Genomic DNA, 23,892 nt, shown 5'->3' on the forward strand with positions numbered 1-23,892 from the left:
CTAATAAACAAGCTATTTGGACCTGAAACAAAAAAGAAAGAACAAAAAGGATCCATCAAACATCACCACCATCCCCAATAACTTTGAAATTGAGATTTAATTAGCTGGTGCGAGTACACTCACAAACATATCAGTAACCATCCAGTGATAAAAAAAGGAACAATTTTTAACACAGAGCATCACTATAATCACCAACCCATCAAGTAATCACTAAAACCCTACAAAATCCATGAAATAATTAAACTTTTACATTTCAGGAAACAAAACACAAAATCCCATTTCAAAAATTGAACTAAAGAACACATTAGTCTAAGATACAAAACCAAATAAGAGAGTGGAAAGGAGAGATGAGGGAGAGACCTTCTAAAACTTGATCTGAGGTCCAACAGAAGAATCACCACAAACATCACAAACAACTCTTCCATGGATTTCACCTGTCCACGCTTTGACACTAGAAACCAAGACTGCTGACAATAAAAAGAGAGAGACCAAATACTAGATTTCTAAGTTGTGACTCCATGGCCTGTTTTCTGAGGTTCCCAAATGTCCAAAAACTAGGAGATTTTTACAAAAAATAATGAGTTTTTTTTTATATAAAAAAACAGATTTTTAAATTCTATTTATATATAATGATTAAAAAAGGTTTCTTACAAGTGTTCTAAGTTAAAATGTAACTTTCTCATACTTTAGGGACTAAAATGAAAGTTATCCTCTTATTTCACTCCCTGTATATAGTGCCTCTAAAGTCTAAAACCTAAAACCTAGTTCAGCTTCTCTTCACCAGCGCTGCCATTTGTGTACTTCTATCTTCAAATACAAAAGCTAATCAATCTTCTTCGCTAACACTCTACTAGTGAGATTTTCCATTTGGTTTGTATCCCTATGAAGAATGAACTGATATTTCAATTAAAAGTAGTGGGCTGATCTCCATTGATGATCACTAACCAATTCTGAGGGATGTGCCACTTTTTCTGTTTGGTTTATGTCATTTCTTTGTTCAATATGTTTGCAAAGTAGCTTTCTTGTTAAACAAAGTCTTGGGTTTTGCTTTAAGTCGGATTTTCTTCACTGGGTTCATTCAAAATGGCATAAAAAGTTCATGATTTGGACCCATTGGAAACGTCCGTTTTTTACTTTTAGATTCTTTCGTTTGCTTTGATGGATTTTACAATGTGAATTGGATTGGTGAATCATTTTATTGTTTCCCAATACGGAGAAGTTAAGGAATATTTGCTTGTCCAAGATAAACTGTGGAAAACGTGTGGTTTTCTTGAATGAAATTGTGTATGTGCATATACCTCCATTTGCTATTGGTTTTCTGGTGATATTGCTTTGTGTCCCTATGAAGAATAGAACTAAAAGTAAAAGTAGTGGGCTGATTCTGCTTGATGAATAATGCATCTGAGGGATACATTTGATCTTTCTTGTTTATTTGTACAGGTTATATATAAGATCTTAAGTTTGTAGAAGATCCACACACTCTTGCTTGTTTGCTATAACATACTGGCTTGCAATTTCCTGTTTCGTATCCATATTCCATGTGAAATTATAAATAAAACTAAAACTCATCAATGTTTTACTGCTGTGTATTGTGCAGTGTGGTCGTTGGTAGCCTTTAACGGCAATGTCCAAAGCATCACGTCATTCTCTATACGGTGGAGAGGTGTGTGATGGCCTCTATGACACGGAGAATCTTCGATGAATTTTGTTTTGTTTTGTTTTTTTTTTAATTTTTTAATAATTAAAAATTTTATTCAAGATTTAATCAAATTAACCCAAATTCATTTAGGTTATTATTATTTAAATATTTTTTTTTATATTTGAAAAAAATGAATCGCCTTGCAACGCAGCGGGCAAAAAACTCTAGTATTATACTATTATATGATATTCATTGCTGAATCATGCCCTGTTAAATGAGTTTGTTGAATGGAAAAGGTTAGGTTGGGACAGAGGACTTTGTTTGCCGACAGATTCTGAAATGCCTTTGTGGAATTATGCTATTATGACCAAAGGAAAGTTTAGCGGATATGTTCTCGTATCAAAAAGTTTCAGGAAAAAAATTTCAGAAAGTTGAGATATGTTTTCCATGCTAGATTCAAACGGTTGCTTACGCGTGCTTTCATTTTCTTGGGTCGAGCCCATCAGAATTTTATTGTTCAATGCTAGATTGAACATTGCATGATGAACGATTTGAAATTTAAAAGTAGTGTTTCAAATTTCAAGCAATAAGAAAATAGGCCTTTGCCGCTTCGGACTGATATCTGTCAATGAAGAAAATAATTCTGAGAGATGTGCATTTCTTCTAAAATAACCTGATCAAATTATATAGCGGTATTGTAATTTAGTGTAAAAAAAACTCAAGCTTTGTTCTTACGCATTGCTACTAGTAAATTGGTCTGATCCCTCACACACTCCACTTCCTCTGTTGTGATTGTTTATGTATGTTTGGAGATTCCTTGATGTGTTGAAACCAAATGATGATTTTGGATTCAAATTTCTCACGATGGACATCTGAGACTCTTCAAGCTTCAGTGTTGATTGAATTACCCAATACTCGTGATGGTTTCATCTCCCTTGTATTACAACTTATTCTAGGAAGAAATGACACTGATAATGATAGCAAGTAAAATAACTGCATCCTGCTCGTGTTGATTCAATTGTTCTTATGGACATCTCCAGTTCTCCTTTACAGTTATGCACTGCCCAGTTTTATGGATGAACATTTCTGCATTTGCTGAACAAGTTTGAAGCAGGCCATTATCTTAAAGTCGTGTTCAACTTCATATTTTAATTTCTTATCCAGAATATCGCTCATGCAATGAATTATTACTTATTCAAAATGCTGCCATGCTTCCTCTCCTTTATCAGGTTCCTAAGCACTCCTGCTGCAGTGCTTCATGGTTAAGAAGCCGGTCTGGGATTTCTAGGTGGAACCCGTCACCTCAATCAAGTGTGATGGCGCCTGTGAGAATTTACCGGGGACTTCCTTGCTGCTGATATGCTATAGGGGCGGGTGTTCCAGATTTTCATTTGACATAGCTACAGGAAAAAATAAGAATGGTTAAAATTCACTCCAAATAAATTTGCAATTGTTCACCAATTCCGCTGTGGTACACTTTCACAATGCATGGTGATAACATGAATATGACTTCACAATCCGAAAATATTGGAATTTCAAGAGTTCCAGCTTCTGAGTTAGAGAGGTCTGAAAAGAGGAGAAGTGAATTACAAACATGGTGGTATTTGTTACATCACTGGGCAAAACACTGTAGCAGTGCTTTTTCCAGTTTTGTTTTTAAACTTTTTATTTTTTTTTTAATTGTAGTTTTATAGGCTTAATTTGATGATAAATTTGTTGAGGATAGACAAAATTCAAACAAAAAGGATCTAGGAATAAAACAAGGAGAACAACATGGTTAATTTAAAATTCAAAGGAAAAAGATTTTTTTTTTTTATTATTCTTGCACTCTCCTGTCTATTTCTCTACAATCCTTATATTTTTAAAATTTTCAATTTTGATTCAAAGATTCATTTTCTTTGCATCTTAGTACTTAAGTTAGAGAGAAGAGAGACAAAATTTCTTGCAAATGGTGAGGAGAGAGAAAGCTATCGGTTTAATTATTTTTTGACAATGATAATTGTTGTTTTTAATGTCAATCGTTGTTCTTAATGTCGATGGGTTCTACTTAATGAGACGAGTTTAATGATAATGATTTTTGTTTCTGAGCATTCATGAAAAAGAAAATTGGGTTTGGTTTGGATTTTTTTTATTGATTTTGTTTTTTTTAGTATTTTTAGGGTTATTAAGTTATTTAGAAATGATTTTATGATGTTTTTAGATCCAAAAAAATCTCCTTTGAGTTTTTGGCCACTTATATGGTGGTTGGATTTTAAATAACAAATAATTTATTGTTTATATTTTTATTTCTTTTTAAAACTCAAAAAACAAAGCCAGGTATGCTGAGCCACCTAGTTCAATCCCATAAACCTAGATTTGTTTTATTTTTTTTCTTTGTTGTTTTTATTCGTTGATATTTTTTTTTGCTATTTTATAGGATTTTCAAGTTTTTTAATTTTATGTTTTATTTTTTAAAAAATTAATTTTTTTTTGGTTATTTGAGGGATATTTTTATATAAAAAACAACATATAAGAGAAAATATAAATATATTTCTAATCAAGATTTATTTTTGTTTTTTTTATATAAAAAAACAGCTATACAAAATACACAACCTAATATATATTTGCAATCAAATTAATAATTAAAGATATATTTAAGTTGCTAAAACATAATTTTTTTTAAATAAAATTAAAATATAGTAATCAATATATTCACCACTTCAAATGCATGGGCAAAAAAGGATGAATAAGGCATCATTTAATTGATTTAATTATCATTATTTAATAGTTTCAAGTAATTATAAAAATTAAATTATAAATAACTTCTTACATACACTATTTCAACATTATAATATATTATAATATTTAATTTCATTTTGTTTCCATGGGAGACCCAACATGTTTTTTTTTTTAGTTTCAGCTTTTAATATATATATTTTTTAATTTTATCCTTCAATATTTATTTGATTTTGAATTAGTCTTTATATATTATTTTTATTTGACCCATATAAATTTATAATACAAATTAACCTTAATTAATTTAAATTAATTTAATATATCACTATCTCAATATTTTAAAATAATATTCATTTAGAATTTATACATTAAAAAAAACTTAGTACAACCTTCAACGTAGGCTTAAGTTAGTTTTAGGCTAAAACATCTAGAAATATCACTTAGGCAACATAGCAAATTAGAAATAATTGCTAATTAATTGTATCCCACACCCTTGCACGCTTCTATCATAGTTTATGTTCAGGCAAAGCACTTGTGAATTTGTGATTTTTTTTCTCATTTCACTCACGTATTTACATCCTTGATGAGCTTGTGATTCAAGCTTGGATTCCTTATCAGGTTCATGCACTCTTAAAGATGATTAGCAACTAAATGAGGCTTGACAACATTGGGAAAAAAAGTATATCAGATTTAATTCTGTTGCTTCTTTGCAGCAATACATATATTGCCAGTAGCAGCAAATGAGAATTACAAGTTCAAACAAGAAGAGAAAAGGCACCACTATTGTAACTTCTAATGGGCTTAATGCTACTTCCTGGACCAAGGATTAGGCATAGATGCAGTTACTATAACCTGCAAGTTGACACAAGAAACTGTCGTAAGCATGACATGATTATTGCCAGCAGGTTAACATATTGCATCATTCATGTAGTTCTTACTTGGATCAGTCACGACAATGAGGCCAGAGTTCCTGAAATCGCAATTCCAGTGGTTCCTTCCCTTACATTGGTAATACAGATTCATAGCTATGGATGCATGGTTTATGAGACTATCTGGAGAGAAGCAAGGGCAACCCTTTTGTAGAATCTGGCAATCCACGTGAGCGCATGCGTAATTGATATTCGCTAGTAAAGTTGCTTGGTCTGACGATGGCTTGGCCACACACCAAGTTTTCTGTAATATTATTTATGGTCAATGAGAATCTCTGAATAAAGACAACGCAGTTGGATACGATACTTTGTATTGTGTTGTGTGAAGAAAGAAGTTGATAGTACTAACTACCTGTTCATTAGCCATGACCGAACCCCCCCCTGCAAAAATATGAACAGAGAAGAAATCCCAGAATCAGGCCATTTGCCAAGTAACTGATCAGTTTATTGATGTAATCATTATATATAGACCCACCTCAGATCTAAAGACACAAGAAATCCCACCACATTGTGCTTTCAAAAAAGGAAGTAGGCATAAAAGTGAAAGAGAAGCAATGACTACAGCATCAGCCCTTTAAAGTACCTATGAGACAAGACATTATACCTGAACTGAGGTAAAGTAGTAGGAGCAAAAGAGAGAGAGCTGCCATTGCTTTAGCCATTGATTTGTTTCTGCTGTACCTCGCAACTGACTTTTGTAATGAGAGTAACAATGATTTTGATTTTTTGAGGTTTGTACAAAGGAATGAAAGGCAGTTAGGTTTAAATAAAAATGAAGGTATAACGGCTATATTGATTGCATAGCCGTTATGAAAATCGGAAAGGTGGGGAATTTCTTGGGATGAAGAGAAGTCCGACAGGCGTCATGTGACGTTATCACTAACTCCACCTTTCCAACCCCACTTTAACCCTATCTTGCTGTTGATGATTGGATAACCTGAGAAAGCGATCATTAGAAAAAAAGTAAAATAAAATTGAAAGATATAAAGTTTATTTTATTTTATTTTATATATTATCTTTGTTATTTTCATCTTAAACATTCTCTTATTATATTCTTGTTCTTCAATCCAAACACACATTTTTTTTTAAAAGTTATTTTATTTCAATGGGTGAAGTCTTTTTTTATTTAACAAAACGTTGATTTCTTCCATTCGATTGAAATGGAATGATCCGAACCCACCGGCAAAAAATATTCACAGGGTTTTTTTTTGCTGTCTTAATTTGGAGTAGAGTGAAAAATGATAATGGTGAGTGCTGCACAGCTATACGAGTACACATCAAGGGATTGAATTGGGAGAAGAAAAGTTGAAAAATCTAATTAATTGAGTGAGGGAAACATGTAACAGTAATTTATGAGGAACATCAACTGTTTGAGAATTAAGAAACCCCCCAGCCCCTTCCTAACTAATCTCTTTGAACACTTTGTTACCTTTTTCTTCTTTCTGCATGGCATCCTGTAATGCAGCAGAACTGAGACATGGTCGGGGCAATGGCAATGCGGTCAACTCCCATAACCCATCATTTTCCCTTCAAATCTCCAGTTTCGTTACCATTCTATAAAACCACTCTAAGTTCTCATTCCCTCAATGCCATTCTATAGTTGTTGCTTTAATGGCAAAGAGGCCAAACTTGAGGAACTTGTTCCTGCTCAAAGGCTGAAACAGTAGCTTTTTGTGAATCGAATTGGCGAATGTAGTTACGTGAGCCCCAATCTAACTCGTGAATCTATGTTTGCTCTATTCATGTATCAATAGTATGCTGATGAAAATGTCGCCTAGCTTTAAGGACATCGAGGATAGGGTTTCCAAATTGATAATAAAATCTGAAGAAAAGGTTTGACAATGAAGATCTTTAAAACCGTGGGAAAAATGGAACTGGAGAGAGGAAATATATGGTTGCCAGTTTTCTTTTTATGGAAAATGATAATAAAAAAACATCAAAGTACTGAGCTTATGAAGATTTACTTCTTTAAAAAGGAGAGCATATGGGGCTGAGCGAGTTAATAATTGTAGAGATCAAGGTTCAAGAGCTCTAGAGTAGGATTTATGAAGTTCTCTTGCTGTAAGTTGATGACAGATAGTGCCTGTTCAAACCTTAAATTAAATAGTTAAGACCTCGGAAAACATCATCTTCCTTTTTAAAGTGAAAGCCATCGGCAGCATATCAAAATTTCGAAAGCAAAAAACGAAGGGAGAACTGAGCAGAAATGAGAATTGATGTTGCTTGTCAAAAAGAAAAAAAAAAAGCGTGAGCTTTTCTTTTTTGCAAGTGTCTGTGGGTCGGGGGCACTGTACCTACACTATTTAACACTAGACATGTATCACTTTGACACCTTCTATGTGGTTTCATCTAATGCTGTAATGAAATAGAGAGAATAATAGTAAGAGATAAGGAAATGGAATCAGACTGAAATCAGTGAAGGTTATTCAGATTCCATATTTTTTCAGTGCTAAAGCAACACATAAATGCAGGTTGAAAGTATGGGAAAAAAACACAAGTTTATACAAACATGCCGGTTGTTTTTCCTTTTAGTGTCTTTTTTCTTTACATTTGCAATCATCACAAAATCCTGACACCTTTTGGTCTCTTAAGCCGTTGCTGCAGTTGGAAGTGCAGAATACACAGAGGAACCAGCAACCAAAGCAAGATTTCAGACATCCTTGAGCTTACCCGGCTGCTCTACCTCGCTATCATTGCTTGGAACTGGTCAGTTACTTTAGTAAGAATTTATTTCCAGCAGAGAGACTATGTAGAACTTATCTAAAAATCATTTGGTGTTAGCGTCTATCTAACTGTCAGAGCTGATCTGATTATCACTTAATGTAGTGTAGTATCGTTTTATGATTTGTGGGAAAGTGGATCTAGGAAAGTAGAAAGAAGTGATCTTAACTGATGTATCATCCTCAAACAGCCTTTTCTTTTTCTTTTTCTTTTCCTTTTGTTTCACACTTATTGTAAGGAAATTATTTCAACAATTCCCGGATCTCATAATGGGTGGAGGAACTTTAAGAGCTTATTCATAGTACCTTCATCTCTATCCGAAAGCTTTGGTGTCGGATAAACAAGTGCCGGGAGTAATTTTATTCAAATTTTGCTGTTTGTATTATCTTTCATGATACATTGTGCATTAATCGATTGCCAATGCATATCAATAAACTTCATCCTAGCACAACCATTAGTATCTATGATGGTGATTACATAGAGGTGCTTTGTAAAATTACCTCGAATTTGTAATCATTTAGGAGAGCTCAGTGGAAAGGCCTCCCTTTAGAGGTGGAGGATTGTCTGTGTTCCAATGGCAATGGGAGAACTCTTAGGTGGAAAAAGCCAGCTTCAAGATTGAATTAGTTGATGAATTTATTTGAGGAGGTGCTTCAAATATAACTGGAAAACTAATGGTTTTAGTGACTGGAGCTCCCGCTGCTGATACTGTCTGAACCTTGGAAGTTTTTAGTATGGTTTTCTACAATAAAAATTCCAATTAGAGAAATTATGTTAGAAAATAATGTAAACCTTACCCTGGGACCTCACCCAAAAACTTAAATGGGTCTATTATAGTTTGGAGGTGATATTTAAGCCAAAGTCTATTGAAGACTAATCGTGGCTTTTGTTGCTTAAGATGTCTTCCTGTTGTTGTAACTATGATCTTCACTGAATTCAGGATACACGGAGAAGGTTTTTGCAGTAATTGGTGTTAAGGTCTATGCTGCAGGGATATATGTAAATCCGTCCATCCTAAGTACGGTGAGCACTTGGAAAGGACAATCAGCTAGTGAGATTCAAGAGAACTCAGCTTTGTTTAGTTCGATTTTCCAGGGTAACTGATCTCATCAGATACGTACTACTCTGAAGAGGAAGAGCATATGAATTTCGCTAATATAACTGACCTTATTCCTTGATTGCAGCTCCTTTGGAAAAATCATTACAGATTGTTGATGGTAAAACTTTCTGGGATGCCTTGGATGAAGCCATATCCCCAAGAATCAAAGAAGCCACTTCAGGTGACAAGTCTGTTCTGTCCACATTTCGAAGCATCTTCCAAGGTCGACCTCATAAAAAAGGAACTTCAATATTTTTGACTTGGCTGGACCCCTCCAAAATGCTAGTAAGTGTGAATTTGTACATGCATACATGAGCACTTTTGTAATTCTTCTTTGTTTCTCGGTGACAGGATTTTACTTTCATTTTTCTTCTGTTTCAGTTTTTTCATCTCTCCGTATGAATTCAGACTGTATTGTGATTGGCAGGTTTGCGTCTCATCTGATGGAACTCCATCTAGTCTAGATGCTACAATTGCGTCGGAAAATGTTTCTTCTGCACTTTTTGACGTATTTTCTTGGAGATGCTCCAGTTTCTCCTTCCTTGAAAACCTCAGTAGCTAATGGCCTAGAAACAATCCTCAAGTGAATAAGGTGACTTGATTTCCTGAAGTTTATGTCACTTCAATTTTTTGCATTTTAGTTTCTTCAATTTTGTATTTTCTCATTGTTGTATGTTAACTTCTTGATTACTCGAGGCTTTGGTAAATCCTGCTAATCTCTTTTGTAATTGTAACTTAAGACTGTTGGGAACCTGATGTCTCTGCATTGTTTGTAACATCAAAGACTCCGAAAGAAAAAAAGCTTAGCAGATTTGAATTATCTATATAGGGCCTCCTTCCTTGTAGTTCTTACTTGAACCATAGTAAAATGTAGTCCTACGAATCCAATGCAGGGGTTGGTATTTTTCTAACAAACATTATTATCCTTTTAGCATCTAATTATTCCCATGGAGATTTTCTTCTAGGTTTTTGGCTCATATTAGGCTGGGTACTCGTAATGCCCGGAAACAACTTAAAGCAAGTCAAGTTGTCTGTTAATGAACATCTATTAATTGGCCATAAAGTACACATCAAATTTGCCAGATAAAGGATTAGTCAATGAATAAATATTAATACTCTTCCACAACCCTCTCTGATTTAGCTTGCTCAAGCATCTTGACAACATCAGCCATGGTAGGTCTCTTGGAGGGCTCTGGTTCAAGGCACCTGAATGCAATTCTGAATACTTTGTTAATCTCATCAGCAGGACTGCACTTTAAGCTACTGTCAAGGACATACTCTTCTCTTTTATGTTCGACAACTGCCTTCACCTGTTCCAAGTTTCAACATACACAACCAGGTAGTATATCAATATATGTAATATCAGGTATTTTCAGACCAAGACAAGAGGAAACCAGTAGTCGAGGCACCCTTTTCCCAGTTAAATAGCCTGTTCTAAATGTACATAAAACTTGACAGGCATGTCTGGTTGTACCATGAAACTTGATTTATTTTACAGTACAGGATTTGATGCAGTTGAGATGAGTTTTCTGTATTCAATATGGCTTCCATGGACCATTCTCTTGCACGTGTTAGTTAATATTTAAATTTGTTTGAGATGGCAATTTTTGAATGATTAATTATCATGGAAACCAAAAGGGCATTCCCTGCAGAAGCACTTTGGGAATTCATATAATCTCCTCTCCTCACCCACAAGAGAGTCTAGATTAAATTCATTAGACTCACCCATGTTACAAGCTTGGTTCCTTCCTTGAAAAACTCTTCATCTGTTGGTTTCCTTCCAGTTAGAAGTTCGAGCAGGACAACTCCGAAGCTGTATACATCCCCTTTCACGGTCGCCTTCCCTGTATCAAAGTACTCTGCAGAAGCACATATTTGAATATGTTAATTGTTAAATCAAAATAAGGGAAGAGACTGAATTTACAGTTATCTGGTGCTTTGGTATACCAGGAGCTAGGTATCCAAAAGTTCCTGCTACTAACGTGGAAACATGAGTCTTGTCAGGTTCCATCAATGTGGCCAATCCGAAATCAGAAACTTGAGCTTCCATGTTTTGATCCAGCAATATATTACTTGACTTGATATCTCGGTGAATTATGTGGGGGATGCAATCATGATGCAGGTATGATATTCCTCTTGCTGCACCCAGTGCTATCTTATATCTGGAAGGCCAATCCAAAAGCTTAGTCTCTACTGATCTTCCTGCATCATCATCCACTTCAATATTGAATACCTTTGAAATCGAGCATACTTCAGATAAAACTCTAGCCTATAAGGAAATTACAGAACTGGCTATGAACATTGAACAAGGCATTCAATTAGAGAATATCATATTTTCAGTGCTGACAAACATTTAGGAAGAAAATGATTAGCGGTGTTACTTGAAGCTATATTATGTGCATACCATGCAGGAACGTGTCCAAACTTCCATTAGGCATTAGCTCATATATGAGAAGATTATATTGAGGGGTAGTGCAATATCCATGAAGAGCGAGAATATTCCTATGCTTTATATCTCCCATGGCCTCCAGCTCTCTCTCGAATCCTCGATCTCTTTCCGCAGTACCCCTGTTTAGTCTTTTCACAGCCAATGCAGTAGACTCGTTTAGCATCAACTTGTACACCGTCCCATACCCTCCGGATCCAATTATGTCCTTGTAGCTCAATTTCAGTGTCTTCTTGAAGAGCTCATCGGATTTTAGAGATTGCATCATTGCAGACTTGAACATCACCATCTTCCCACCTGGAATTGTCATCATAACATTTTAATCTTTGTTTAATTGTCTTAATTTCCAAGCAATTAAATTTATGTAGTGGTCAGTGCACCTGAAAAGCCATCTTCTTCACAAATCAAGTGCTTTCTTTTCCATCGCTTGTAGAGAAGGACTGAAATAACTATCTTTGATACTATAAAAGCAATGCAGCATACTGTGATGTAGAACGCGATATACTGAGCCTTGGCCATTTGAGCCTGCCAAGGCAGCTAGGATAAATGTCAACCGAGCTTTGAGATGTAAATCTTCCACCATAAATGAGAAACCAGAATCAGTTCACTCAAAAGGCAGCCAGCTAACAGGTATAACAGTAAGAGATTCATCATCAGTGGAGTAACTACAACAAGAATCCATATCTAGAGAATGAAAGTAAGTAAACTATATAGGAAGCAAGAACAAGCTCTGGACGCTGTTATTTAAGCTCAACGCAAATCTTTATTACAGAACTCTCTTTTGCTTCACAAATAGCTTCAACCCACCAAAAACTACAAAACCACTTACAATCTAAACAAAGAAAGTCTAAAGAGCAAACAAAACAAAGTAAAATGAAGAATCAGATATAAACACCAACAGTAACTTGGGAGTAAAGAGAAGGTAAGGTAGGGGCTATGCACTAACTGACCTTAGAAGCAGAGATGATTCTGTTCGTCATGGGATTTCCATTAGGATTCTGAAGGAAGATAAGAAAGAAACGATGGTGAAAGGGACAGGGAGGGAGGGAATGAAGATTGTAGTGTGATTGGGATTGTTGAAACACATGAGAAGCATTATTACAAGGCTCTAACTTTGCCTTGACAGCTTCTTCTTAATTTCTTTCTATTTTTCGTGTATACTTTTATTGACATTTTGTCATTTCCATTCACTCACAACTCATTCTTTGACTCGTGACTCTACTTTGTGGCTTGCCACATCATCCGTATCTATGTAATTTATGACACGTGCTTAACTTTGATCCTGTTCGTGTAGAGAGAGAAAGATGTGATGTCGGTAAAGGCTGAAGAAGTTAGTTCCCCGTCTTGTTAGTGTTGTTTCACATGCGGAGGAAAGCTCAAGGGGGAGATCGCCGAAATATTAGCCAAAACCCTATTTTATGCTTTTTAATTGTCTTGTCTGAATAAAAAATTAATTCATTAAAAAAACCTCTTAATAAAACAACAATGATGATTACACCCTTAAAACTCACTTAAATACTTGAAAAATTATAGTTTATTCCTTGTATATTTTTCTTATAATTTTACAAGTTAATCTTTTTTTAGTTTTGAAAATTATAAGTTAGTTCTTTTACTAAATCTTACTTTCAATTTAGGTTATCACTTTTAAATGTTTTTTTTTTCTATAATTGATGAGGTTGAAAAATTAAATTAGAAATGAAGGATGTTTTGTGAAAAAAAATCAATTAAATTACCGGAAGAAAACAAAATAAGAATCAAGTTGTAAATAGATAAATTATTTAATAGGTAATTCAGTAGTAAGAATTTGAAATTAAAAAGTTTATTTTTTTTATAGTTTTAAATTCAAACCCTATAATTACTACTAAAAATTCACATGATAATAACTTCTTCGTATGTAGAAGAAAATCTTGAACCAGAGGAGCTATCACTTCTCATAAATCACAATCCCTCGACATTAACGTGTAAATAGTTCTAATAAAAACTAAATGCGTTTTTGTTTTTTTCCCGTAGAAACAGTGTTTTTAAATTTTTTTAATATTTTTAAATCGTTTCAAAAATAAATTGAAGAAATCGTGAAGGCAATATTAAGGTCATTGATTGCGGATGTTTTGGCAACCAGAAAGCTGACAAAAAAATGTGAACAAAAGGGAAGAATGACTCAGTACTTGCTTTTCTCACCATGTAATCTTTCCCACCTGTCTTGAAGCCTTTACCATTCAAGGTGGGAGAGAGGGAGGGAGTTGGGAATTTTCAAAGTCAGCATTGGCAATCTTGTTGTGGATCAGTTCGAAAGCTGTGCGTTGAGCTGAGTTTATCATCGAAGCAATTATTGAGCTTTGAAGTGGTTGAGTTGCTCTGCTCTTCTCCACTTCCAGTTTCTTCTTTTACTTTTTGTTTAATGAATTCATTCTTCGTCTTTTTTTTTTTTTTTTTTTTTGGTTAGATGAGAAGTTATAAATGGATCCAAAATCCTTTCTCATCTTGATTTCTTACCGTATTTTTTTAAAATGAAATTAAAGGATTAATCATTCTAATGTCTTCTTAAGAACTAGACAAGTTTCGTGTTGGTTCATACTTGAAATGGAACGAATTGAATTGACAAGGCCTCGTTTGACAAAAACCAAAAGTTGACTGGAGAATATCTTGTTAAAACGCCTAGGGCTGACATTACAGCATTTCCCCCTCTGCTTCATGCACATCAGACATGCATCTAAGAATCTAAGAGAGGAGCAGAAATATTAAATAAGAGGAAAAAGATGCAGCAGCAGCAGCAGCCCGGAAGAGGATTAAGAATATACAGAGATGATGATTCCATATCACCAAAAAGCAAAATCGGAAGGATATTCCTCTAAGCCTCAATCAAGTTAATTGACGTTGTCTTACTATCCTGCATTTTCAATTAATGAATTATTAATCCATGAGAGGCAATATGATGCCCCCTCCACCGAGAGAACAAGCATTACTTGGTATCTCCATCATAAAACAAATAAAAAATAAATCAAGAACAAAATATCTTGCCTTCCTAATCGAGAGAGCTCAGGCTCGGCGAACAGCATGTCTTCTAGTGATTTCCCATTCATCTCGCTTTCCTCACAACTGCAAGGACACAACAAAGGCAACCGCATTCTCAAGTCAATAACAAACAGGGCTTCTTTCTCTTCTTCTATCCTCTCTCCCCCATCAAAAAAAAAAAACAAAAACACAAAAGCTAGACATATAGATGCAATGCACACATAAATATCTGGATAATTTAATAACCAAAGGGATGAATATATTCAATAATTTATCGCCTAAGATAGGGGGGATAAAGGAAGAAAGACGTAAGAATGGAAGAACACACCTGTAGATATAATCAAGGGAAAGAAGCCTGTGGTGAACAGTGTAATCACTGCCAACGTAGGTCACAATTAAGCAACCTGCATCAGGATGGGGCCAGCTCCTTGAAGTAGGAAAGCGCAGTACAAATGTTCCAGGCTCTTGAAGACCCCGAGGACCCTGAAGTGACAGTTCTGCTTCTTCCTTTGTAATAAATCCTTCTATCCACTTTGGTGATGTAGAATTCCATATTGTGTTTATTGAATCGCTCGTTAATGTAAAAGCAACAGGGTACAACCAACGCCATATCTTCTCAAAATTTTCTTGAGCCATATATTCCCCACATCCAGAAATTCTCCTCAGGAGCTCAAAATCCTGAAACAATTATTAACTCCGAATAGTTACTATGTCTCCAAGTTGTGCACAAGTCACGCTTGAGCACCATTATAGCATGTTCAGCATAAAAAAAGCTTCTTCTGGAGTTCATTGATTCAACAATTAGTGAATCAACAGTAAGATAAATGCTCCCATTATTCTCCCCAAGTACTGTAGGGCAGGAGCTTGCCTGAATACCCTTAACTACACCTTGACTACAAGTTCGTATGAAAAGGGGCTCATTAAGTTTAAGAGTGCATGTTAGAGTAAATCTTTCAAATTGGATGTCTTAGATTCAAATTATAATGAGCCAGAAAATACACATGCCTCATGCATGAGGCCATATCATTGCACCCCTAACAATGATCCAAAACTAGTAATATTATTTCCAAGCCACCAGTATATGAACCTCAATTCGTAAGCAGAGCATTGTGTGTTCTCATAATGAGGACATGAAGAAGGAAAAGAAAAGGCAACCTGTTCGGTAAGTGATCTGGTATTGGAGCAAGTAATCCTCATAAATCGCTCTTCAATCTCAAAAATCACATTCTCCCATTGAATATGGCGGTTGTTTTGTGAGATTGAATTCCAAAATTTGGTTCCTTCCTCTATCAACCTCTTTGATATCACTATCTGTCGCCTGAACAAGAAAGATGGTATTGTGAGTATTAAAACTAGACAATAGGCATCTCAAATGATTGAGAAATTCTACTTGTGTGGAGCGGCAACAGTTAGCAATGACCACTAGGTTAGTCAAATTATGAGCCATAGAGCTTTCAAAATGTCTATCTCCTATTCTAACTTTTATAAAAGTTAATGAAGAAGAGGACATGAAACTGGATCACTTCCTCAAGTTAATTTCACACAGGTAAGATCGGTCAACTTCATAGAGTTGTAGGCAACAATGCAATGCTCAGCCTTACTTCAATCCAGTGCAAAGGGCTACCATGGTTTTTTGTTGTAACTTGCAAATGATAGAAGAAGAGAAAAAAAACTTGGCCCACACATGAGCAGGCAAAAGAAATCCAGTGAGTTTGACATGAAAATGTGAAGTGAATTGTTTGTAACTAAAATCAACCACGCTGTCATAAAAAAACATTAGCAAAGGATCATCATGCTAGACACGTTTCAACAAACCTATTAAGAGATAATCACAAAATCAGTTCCTGTACTTTGTCAGATATCCATTCCTAGACCGCAGCTTTTTCAATTTGAGTTCCTATAAATTTAAACATTGATTAATTAGGACATTTATTTTGAAAATACCCTTGATATGGCAATGGTTTAAATACTCATGAGCAAAGTAATTTTTTGAAAATGTACTTGATTGATCATTTTTCAAGAGTACAAGAACTCAACTTATAAAAAATATAGCATAGAACTCATAGAGATTTTGATATAGTACAGGCACCAAGATTATGATTACTTTAACCTACTAATAACTAATCAGGCATAGAATACTCAAACAAAACTGCGTCCAGAATGAACCAAACCCTTACATACCTGTGGTGTGAACATCCTGAGTACAATGAAACCTCATTTGCAAGTCTAAAAAGCTCTTCTTCAGAGGCAGAGGTTGCAACCTCCTTCAGCAGAAGAGCCCTGTCAGTCAAGCCTCCCAGGCAGTATTTAAAAATGATCACATCAGAAATTGAATAGCCGCCACTTGACATAATATTGAAATCCGATAACCTTTCTTCAATACTGTCTGATACAGATGGTGAATTGTCTGCTTCTTCAATATTCTCTGCTCCCCTGGCTAATTGTGTCCCTACTGCATTTGCAACCTAGATTAAAAAATGGTGATGCAGTTAGAATCATGCCAACATAATACAATAATGAAATTAGGGAGAATAAACTTCAACCTCCAACCAAACATTTCTTAATAAATGAGTCTCTCCAACATCACAGTTAAAAAAAAAAATTGATAAACTATACAATATCTCAAGGAAAGGGCCTGCAAGGAAAATGTTTTCCAAGTAGAAAAAATATCATCCACCACCCATGCTGCACATTTGGTATGGGATTTCTGTATCCAGAACAACATACAGCAAACAAAGTACCCAACTTCATGGTATTGAGTTGAGAGTTGGAGAATAAAAGTAAATATCATAGATTATATGCTTATTTCATCCACAGTTATTACATGTTTTCTGAAAATCACTTGTCCTTCTCTTACCTAAAGACATAATTTCAAGCACCAACTTTGGTCATGTCAACAGTGGGCCCCAAGAATATAAAACAGGCACCAAACAATCTTCGGTAAATCATGTGGAACAAAAAAAAAAAAAAAGATAGAAAAAACAAGAGTAAAAAGCGAAAGATACCTTAAGCAAAAAACATAGTAGAAAAGTTTTAATGATATGGGAGCCAGATATTTGAACAATCAAATAAATGATACAGGGTGATCTCCACAAATATCCTATGGATGGATAGTTATGCTTACAGTAGTCATTCAACTATTCATACTAATACTACTACAATCACAAGGAAGGTGAGAATGATGATTGCAATGAGAAATACAAGAAAGAATGATGATTGTAATGAAAATTAAAAGAAAACTCATTTTATACCTGATTAGTTGTCCAAGTATCAGAGTAGCATGCCACATCTGGCTGCCCCGTTGCAGATGTCCTTTCTTGCCCCAGTTTGATCCGTTTTGATGATGGACTAGGTTTTATTTTGTGGATAGAGTTTTGCTGCAATTCCAAGGATCCATTACATAGTCCAAATGATTGATGTTTATTTAAAGGGTCAGCAGCAGAAGTTGGCCTTTTCCATGTCAGAGATGTCCGAGGATTACGACTTCGAGAGATGCAACGGATTGGATGGGAAAATGCCTCTAGGAAATGATACCCACTGAATTTTGGAATTTCTAATTTAATGCGGAAAAGCCTATTATCACACTTGGATGAAAGCTGAAATGGGAATGAAAGCAGAATCACTAGCAAATTCCATAAATATTGATAGCAAGAAGCCAAATTGCAAAGTAAACAAATATAATCTCCTGTGAATTAGCGAATCCAGAATCCCATTCCAGAACAATTTCCTTGCACCATAAGCAGAATACTGCTTTGTGGCACATGGGCAGGTACCAAACCAAAAGGCATACCGCTTTGGTGTTAAGACTTTTAATAGTCTTGCCTACCAGAGCAGGGGCATGAACCACAAGGAGACCCAAGACCAGCATTGTATGCATTTAAAATATACTTGTAACAATGGAAAAAAAGAACAAGATGTGCCAAGAAGGTAAGATCAGCCTAAATAAGATATATTTTTGCTTTTTAATAAAAAAAAAAATAGGTAACTCACAGACTCATTCAAGTTGAGTACACCCAACATGGGAAACATCTACGTTATTATTCAGGAACAATAATGATGATTATCTCAGCTACATGTAAACGACTCTACTTTAATACAGTGTTCATCAAATTGTGAATATGCAACACAAACTTTTTGCAAATATGCAGCAGCATTTGAATTATCTACAGATTGATGTCTAGGATATAACATGACCAGATGGAAAATCATAATAATTGTATGCTTATTTATAATGCAAATTCACGGAATGATCAAGGTCAAGAAACAGCTGCCAACTGCATCAGACTGCAAGCTGCAAGTTAGCTGCAGATAAGGTTGGTCCCATTGCTGCAATCTCCATTAGAGGTATATATGGTAAGCAGAGTTATTTCAGATAACCACAGCAGTATGATAGTGTTCTTTAAACTTTCAGTCTTGTAGGAAAATAATGCGTATAGAATGCTAAAGACATTTTCTAGGAAAACTGAGAGGAAGAAAATAATAGTGGAAATGAACATAAGAATGTTCATCTTGTCCATGCATAGAAGAAGAGCACTTGTACACTGGATAAGTGACCAGAAACATTTTTCAAGTCTGACATTACTACCTGGGATATTTTGAGCTTCAAGGATGCATGCCCATGCAATAGTTTGCCTGGTCTATCATAAGAAGCAAATTCTATCCCATCACAGCTTGCCAAAAGGGGATCTTCATCATCAGATGTTTTCTCCACGGGAAGCCCACTGTCCGCATAAACCAGTGAAGCAACAATCTATTAAAGCAAGTAATGTGCAAATGTTAGTACAAGAAGAAAGGCCAAAAATACAAGTAAAATATGGTAAAATGCACTACTGGAAACCTAGAGATACAGACCTCCAATTCCTTGTTTACAGCCTGGCATATTGCATTTAATAAAACCACATCCAAGGAAAAAATCCTTCGACATGAAGCCTGCAAACAGAAATATGAGAAGAAAATCTTAGAATGCTGCTATTTGATTCATAACTTCCACAATGTTAACATAACCTGTAGGAAAATTAATTGTCTGTTTGTCCACACTCCACAACCTCTAGAGGATTTCATTCGACCCAATTTATGAGTTTGAGAGAGATAGAGATAGGAAGATTCTTGGTGTTGTGTGGTGCTTTCAATTATTTGGTAAACTATGTTTGGAGAGAAAATTTCGAGATAAATAGAAATCAATTCTTATCTAATCAGTTAATTTGGTATAGAGTGGCTTTCTTGGCTTCCTCTGGTGCTCTACAACTGAAGCTTTCTGAGCGCTTTCTAACCTGATATATTGTGAGACTGGAAGTGTTTCTACTTGCAATAAAAGGCTAACATTAGTAGAACGCCTCACAGCAAAACAAAAGCAATAGAAATGAGAAATGAGAAGCAGAAAATGCCCACAAAATTTACATGGTTCACCACAGAGCATTGATTCAACCATAAAATTAGGAGGGGAATGGAAAATACAATGGAGGTTCTAAATTAACCACAATACGACCTGAAACACATTTGTATACAACCAAAAGTAATAAATCCTAATTTGAAGGTTTTCACCTAATTTGTTGGGCCAGATCACAAGTTGTATGACCAAACAAATTTCAAGACAAACCTCCTAGTATTAGCAGCTAGTTTTAAATTTGTGGATACTTTTTCCTCCTTTCTTCCATTTCCTTAATATGATTTCGTTTTTCAATTACAATAGAACATGATATGATAAGATTCATATGTAATAAATGATGAACATTAGTATAACCTAAATTATTTCCCACAAAACTACTTTTAATCTCCAGGTGTTTACCATCTAGGAATATATGTAAGTTGGACAAAAAAAATCACAATTTCTTGCTTTACAGTCCTAATCTCAGCAATTTTTCCCCAATCGTACACATGGGCAATTTCACTAACCAGTCTTTGGAATTTTACACCATCCTTTTCTTCCTCTAACAGGCGAAAATCATCACACGCACTGACCTTAAATTAAAACCAAGCATATGTAAGTAGGATGAGAGGCAAGGGAAGGAAAGTTTTACAAATTCATTGTTTATAGATGTACTCTGTTTTAAAACATTTTCCCTTCAAAGTTTCACCTATCTAGGTTGGAAATCTTGCTACGCTGCATGAGATAAAATCTTACTGTAAATAATCCCAACTATTTCTCATTGTTTTCTTTTCTTTAAGACCAAACAAGAGAACAAAATTAATTTTAAAAATCTTCACTTGTTCACTCCCCTTCCAACTTAGCAAACAAAGGGCAAAGAGATGTCCTCTTCGCCTATGAAAGATTGAATTGCAAATACATGCATCGAAACCTAGCCTTTATGCATAAGCTGCCTATGAATCATTTTCTCACACAAAAGGAATGTTGATATGTGCAGCATCTTACTAACTCAAGATGACAACTATTATTCTTCAATTTGCGAATAGAGTGAAAATGGTTAGATGAATTACTTGCCTAGCTCTCGCATACAGCTATTAGAAACTGCTTGCAGAAATAAAAGAAAAGAAAAGAAACAGCAACCTTAAAATAAGGCCTACAAAGAGTGACAATCAAGTCGCCCATGCCCCAGTGGCTTGCCAGCTGGTTTCAAGATGTAACATGACTCCTTAGGAAAACATAATATCAAAATTCCCTATACTTACTAACCTTGCCTCCAACAATATTCCAAATTCTATCACTGTCTTCATCAATTTCAGAGGTTGAAGAGAGATCAATCGATAATCGTACAGGTGGGTCCTATCATAGCATAAGCATATTTGTCAAGTATTCAGTTAATTTATAGGCAGATATAAAAAAGAATAACAGAATTCAAAAAAATATCTTTTATGAACCTTAACATAGTGTTCCTTAATGGACATGCTTAAAGGCAAGACTTCTACATGGTGAACATAACCCTGCAAGGCATCATCTCCACCAGCACCAGCTAATGTTATCTTCCTCAGTCCATTGGAGTTCGAGCTTTTGTCAAGGGAGAATGACTGAGGCTGCTCTCTTACAATCTTCCCATTAATGTGAAACCGCAACATATCGGTAACAACCTATAATAAGCAAGATAACATTTAGCATTTCTTGACTTTAGAGAGAGCTGGTGAGAGAAAGTGAGAGAAGGAGGAAGGGAGAGAACAAAAATATTATACAAATAAAGGCAAATTACAAGTAATAAAATGAAAACTCAATGATGGAAAAGTAACCCCCATACTATAAATTTCATAAATGACTAATTGTGTGACTTGACTTCTAAAACATACCTCACATCCAACATGAATCCAATTTTCCAGAGGAAACTCAATCTCCATAGATGTAGAATTACTGAAATTTGTAGTTTCTTTGTGAGCATGGAGGAATGGAAAAAGTGTAATTATCTTCTTCTCATTTAGAACAAGAAAAGGAGCATCGCTGCTAATATCCGAGTAAACCTGCAAACAGAATTATTTAGTTCAGCATTTCATTTTAGAAGGAAGAAAAAAATTGTCAAACAAGCAAAACACACTTGTACACCACATTTTAAAACATAAATCACTGATTAACAAATATTTATGGATTATGCAGATTTGCCACCCTTATGCTATAGCATTAAAGATGATTGTCAATATCCGAAAAATCAAAAACATTATTCAGCTCCTTGGTTTTGCTGACTGACTCTACTAGAGCTGATAAAGCTCGCTTACTCATTAATATCTACTAATTAGACTTCCTTGACAGAGGACTACAGGGCTATAAGAAAGAGGTGGAATGAGCTGGTGAATTTGGAAAAAGTTCACTATACGTAGATGAGAGCTGAACCTAGAAAAATCTTCAAACAAAAAGGATATCAGCCGTGGCAATGCCAAAAAAAATTCCCTTCATCTTAGTGATTAGCTATATGCCTGATTTCTGGAAATCATAAAATCTCTCAAGCAGATAATTTGTCAAATTTAACGAGGAATGACACTACTCCGGCTCATGACCATAAAGAAAAAACTAAGCTTTCCTACATTTAAACCATACAAAATAACGAGCCAGCAAAAACCTTGTAATGTACTTGACCAATACCAACATCACAAGTCCATCAAAAAGACACAAAATTCAGGATTTAGATGCCACTCCAATTGACAACATACCGAATATGTACACAGATTTTGCCTATGATTACATCCAAACATTGAAAAAGATACAAGCTTTGCCCCACCACTAAAATACACTAAACCCATCAAAAGAACAAAAATTTAAACCTGGGTTACACTTAAAAGTGATAGGAATAGATGCTAGAAGTTGCAATAAACTTGAAGATTCAGTTGAATACCTAAATGCAGGAACAAACAATGTTGCGAGAAAAAAGGCAGTGTTTTCCAAACCTGTTTGATGATTGTAGCAGGAAATGCTGCGGTGGAGGAGTTGATAAGATAAACCCAAAAAGAAATAGAAAAATCCTTTTCATTTTCAACTTCAATTTCCTTTCTGAAATCTTTCAGTAACATGTAATCTTTTCTGTTTATCACATTATTATTATCACTACCCATTATTATTGTTTCTTGATCAGAAGAAACCTCAAAAAACCCAAACCCCACCGTCTCTCTGTCTGTCTCTCTCTCTAAAAACTGACAAAGAAACTGAAATTTTTTGCACTCTCTCTTAATTCACACTTAATTACTTTGTTTCTCTTACTAAAAAAAGCAGGGAGGCAGACACGGCTGTTCTGTTTAATTAACGGTTGGTTCGGTGGTGGGTTCCGTTTTTTCTTTGTTTTTTGTTTTAATGAAAAGGAAAGTAGGTGGGTAATAATCTGGTACTTTGCGTTAATCCCAACACAACCACTTGAGGGTTATCCTAGGAAATGTAGAAGTTAAATGTTGAGTTTCTATGACTTGGCAGAAATGATTGGAAAATAATTTTTATTTTTTTTAAAGTGATTTTCAAGGAAAATAGTTTTTATAAAAAATAAATTTATACATAGCAAATTACTTTTGTCTCATATAAAAAGAGTTGAAAGATAATTTTTTATGTTTCACTATGTCATATAAAATAAATTAAAAAATAATTTATTAATCTTTTTTTAATTTTATTAAAATAATAAGAATCAAATCTAACAAATAAAAAAATAAATAATAATAAAATTAAAAAAATTAATTTATAAATTAGTTCAAATAAAATAAATAACAATTGAAAGAATGAGTATCTTATTTAATAAATAAATAAAATTGAAGGGGGATGAAATTAAAAAACAAAATTAATTTTATAATTAATTTTAAATAAAACAAATAACAATTAAATAATAAAAAAATATTTAACCATTTCACCTTGGATTTCTTTTGATTTTTGTTTTTTGAAAGTTCTGAAAAGAGTTTTTTTTTTTTTTGAGAAAATTAA

General features: G+C 34.6%; 4 protein-coding genes, 1 long non-coding RNA gene and 3 other non-coding genes across 10 annotated transcripts; 5 read left to right on the plus strand and 3 right to left on the minus strand.

The window, feature by feature from the left end:
• The first annotated feature begins 734 nt into the window (after nucleotides 1–734).
• Nucleotides 735–3,178, plus strand: LOC112328952 (uncharacterized). Its single transcript, XR_008059233.1, has 2 exons — nucleotides 735–870; nucleotides 1,598–3,178. It is a non-coding gene; the product is annotated as an uncharacterized LOC112328952 (long non-coding RNA).
• Nucleotides 876–960, plus strand: LOC112326348 (small nucleolar RNA R21). The gene has a single exon (XR_002979984.1). It is a non-coding gene; the product is annotated as a small nucleolar RNA R21 (small nucleolar RNA).
• Nucleotides 1,336–1,411, plus strand: LOC112326351 (small nucleolar RNA R21). The gene has a single exon (XR_002979987.1). It is a non-coding gene; the product is annotated as a small nucleolar RNA R21 (small nucleolar RNA).
• LOC112326345 (small nucleolar RNA Z161/Z228) lies at nucleotides 2,468–2,565 on the plus strand. The gene has a single exon (XR_002979981.1). It is a non-coding gene; the product is annotated as a small nucleolar RNA Z161/Z228 (small nucleolar RNA).
• Nucleotides 3,179–5,021: 1,843 nt separating the features above from the next.
• LOC7459130 (glucan endo-1,3-beta-glucosidase) lies at nucleotides 5,022–6,174 on the minus strand. Its single transcript, XM_002300408.4, has 4 exons — nucleotides 5,888–6,174; nucleotides 5,636–5,664; nucleotides 5,293–5,527; nucleotides 5,022–5,206 (listed from the first exon to the last, which is right to left on the minus strand). Exons 1-4 carry the CDS (start codon nucleotides 5,943–5,945, stop codon nucleotides 5,181–5,183), a joined length of 348 nt encoding a protein of 115 aa, XP_002300444.1. The 5' UTR covers nucleotides 5,946–6,174; the 3' UTR covers nucleotides 5,022–5,180.
• A 1,574-nt stretch (nucleotides 6,175–7,748) lies between these two features.
• LOC18095403 (fatty-acid-binding protein 3, chloroplastic) lies at nucleotides 7,749–10,000 on the plus strand. The gene is made up of 4 exons (XM_024589292.2): nucleotides 7,749–7,761; nucleotides 7,876–7,989; nucleotides 8,945–9,100; nucleotides 9,189–10,000. The coding sequence occupies exons 1-4, from the start codon at nucleotides 7,749–7,751 to the stop codon at nucleotides 9,416–9,418; spliced, it is 513 nt and encodes a 170-aa protein (XP_024445060.2). The 3' UTR covers nucleotides 9,419–10,000.
• Nucleotides 10,001–10,130: 130 nt separating this feature from the next.
• Nucleotides 10,131–12,702, minus strand: LOC7491362 (receptor-like serine/threonine-protein kinase At1g78530). Of its 3 annotated transcripts, none has more exons than XM_002300409.4 (6): nucleotides 12,500–12,702; nucleotides 11,930–12,074; nucleotides 11,508–11,846; nucleotides 11,051–11,305; nucleotides 10,829–10,962; nucleotides 10,131–10,413 (listed from the first exon to the last, which is right to left on the minus strand). In XM_002300409.4, exons 1-6 carry the CDS (start codon nucleotides 12,527–12,529, stop codon nucleotides 10,213–10,215), a joined length of 1,104 nt encoding a protein of 367 aa, XP_002300445.3. In that variant the 5' UTR covers nucleotides 12,530–12,702; the 3' UTR covers nucleotides 10,131–10,212. The 3 variants fall into 3 exon arrangements, with proteins under 3 accessions (XP_002300445.3, XP_024464788.2, XP_024464796.2); XM_024609020.2 differs by having other exon boundaries at nucleotides 11,930–12,122; XM_024609028.2 differs by having other exon boundaries at nucleotides 11,930–12,172.
• A 1,419-nt stretch (nucleotides 12,703–14,121) lies between these two features.
• Nucleotides 14,122–23,270, minus strand: LOC7459132 (SH2 domain-containing protein A). Its single transcript, XM_024599563.2, has 12 exons — nucleotides 22,881–23,270; nucleotides 21,795–21,962; nucleotides 21,378–21,584; nucleotides 21,193–21,282; nucleotides 19,413–19,490; nucleotides 19,147–19,311; nucleotides 17,813–18,157; nucleotides 16,743–17,026; nucleotides 15,717–15,879; nucleotides 14,890–15,239; nucleotides 14,568–14,645; nucleotides 14,122–14,436 (listed from the first exon to the last, which is right to left on the minus strand). The coding sequence occupies exons 1-12, from the start codon at nucleotides 23,043–23,045 to the stop codon at nucleotides 14,409–14,411; spliced, it is 2,121 nt and encodes a 706-aa protein (XP_024455331.1). The 5' UTR covers nucleotides 23,046–23,270; the 3' UTR covers nucleotides 14,122–14,408.
• Between the last annotated feature and the right edge of the window lie 622 nt (nucleotides 23,271–23,892).

This window comes from Populus trichocarpa, chromosome 1, assembly GCF_000002775.5.
Source record: "Populus trichocarpa isolate Nisqually-1 chromosome 1, P.trichocarpa_v4.1, whole genome shotgun sequence".
NCBI lineage: Eukaryota > Viridiplantae > Streptophyta > Magnoliopsida > Malpighiales > Salicaceae > Populus > Populus trichocarpa.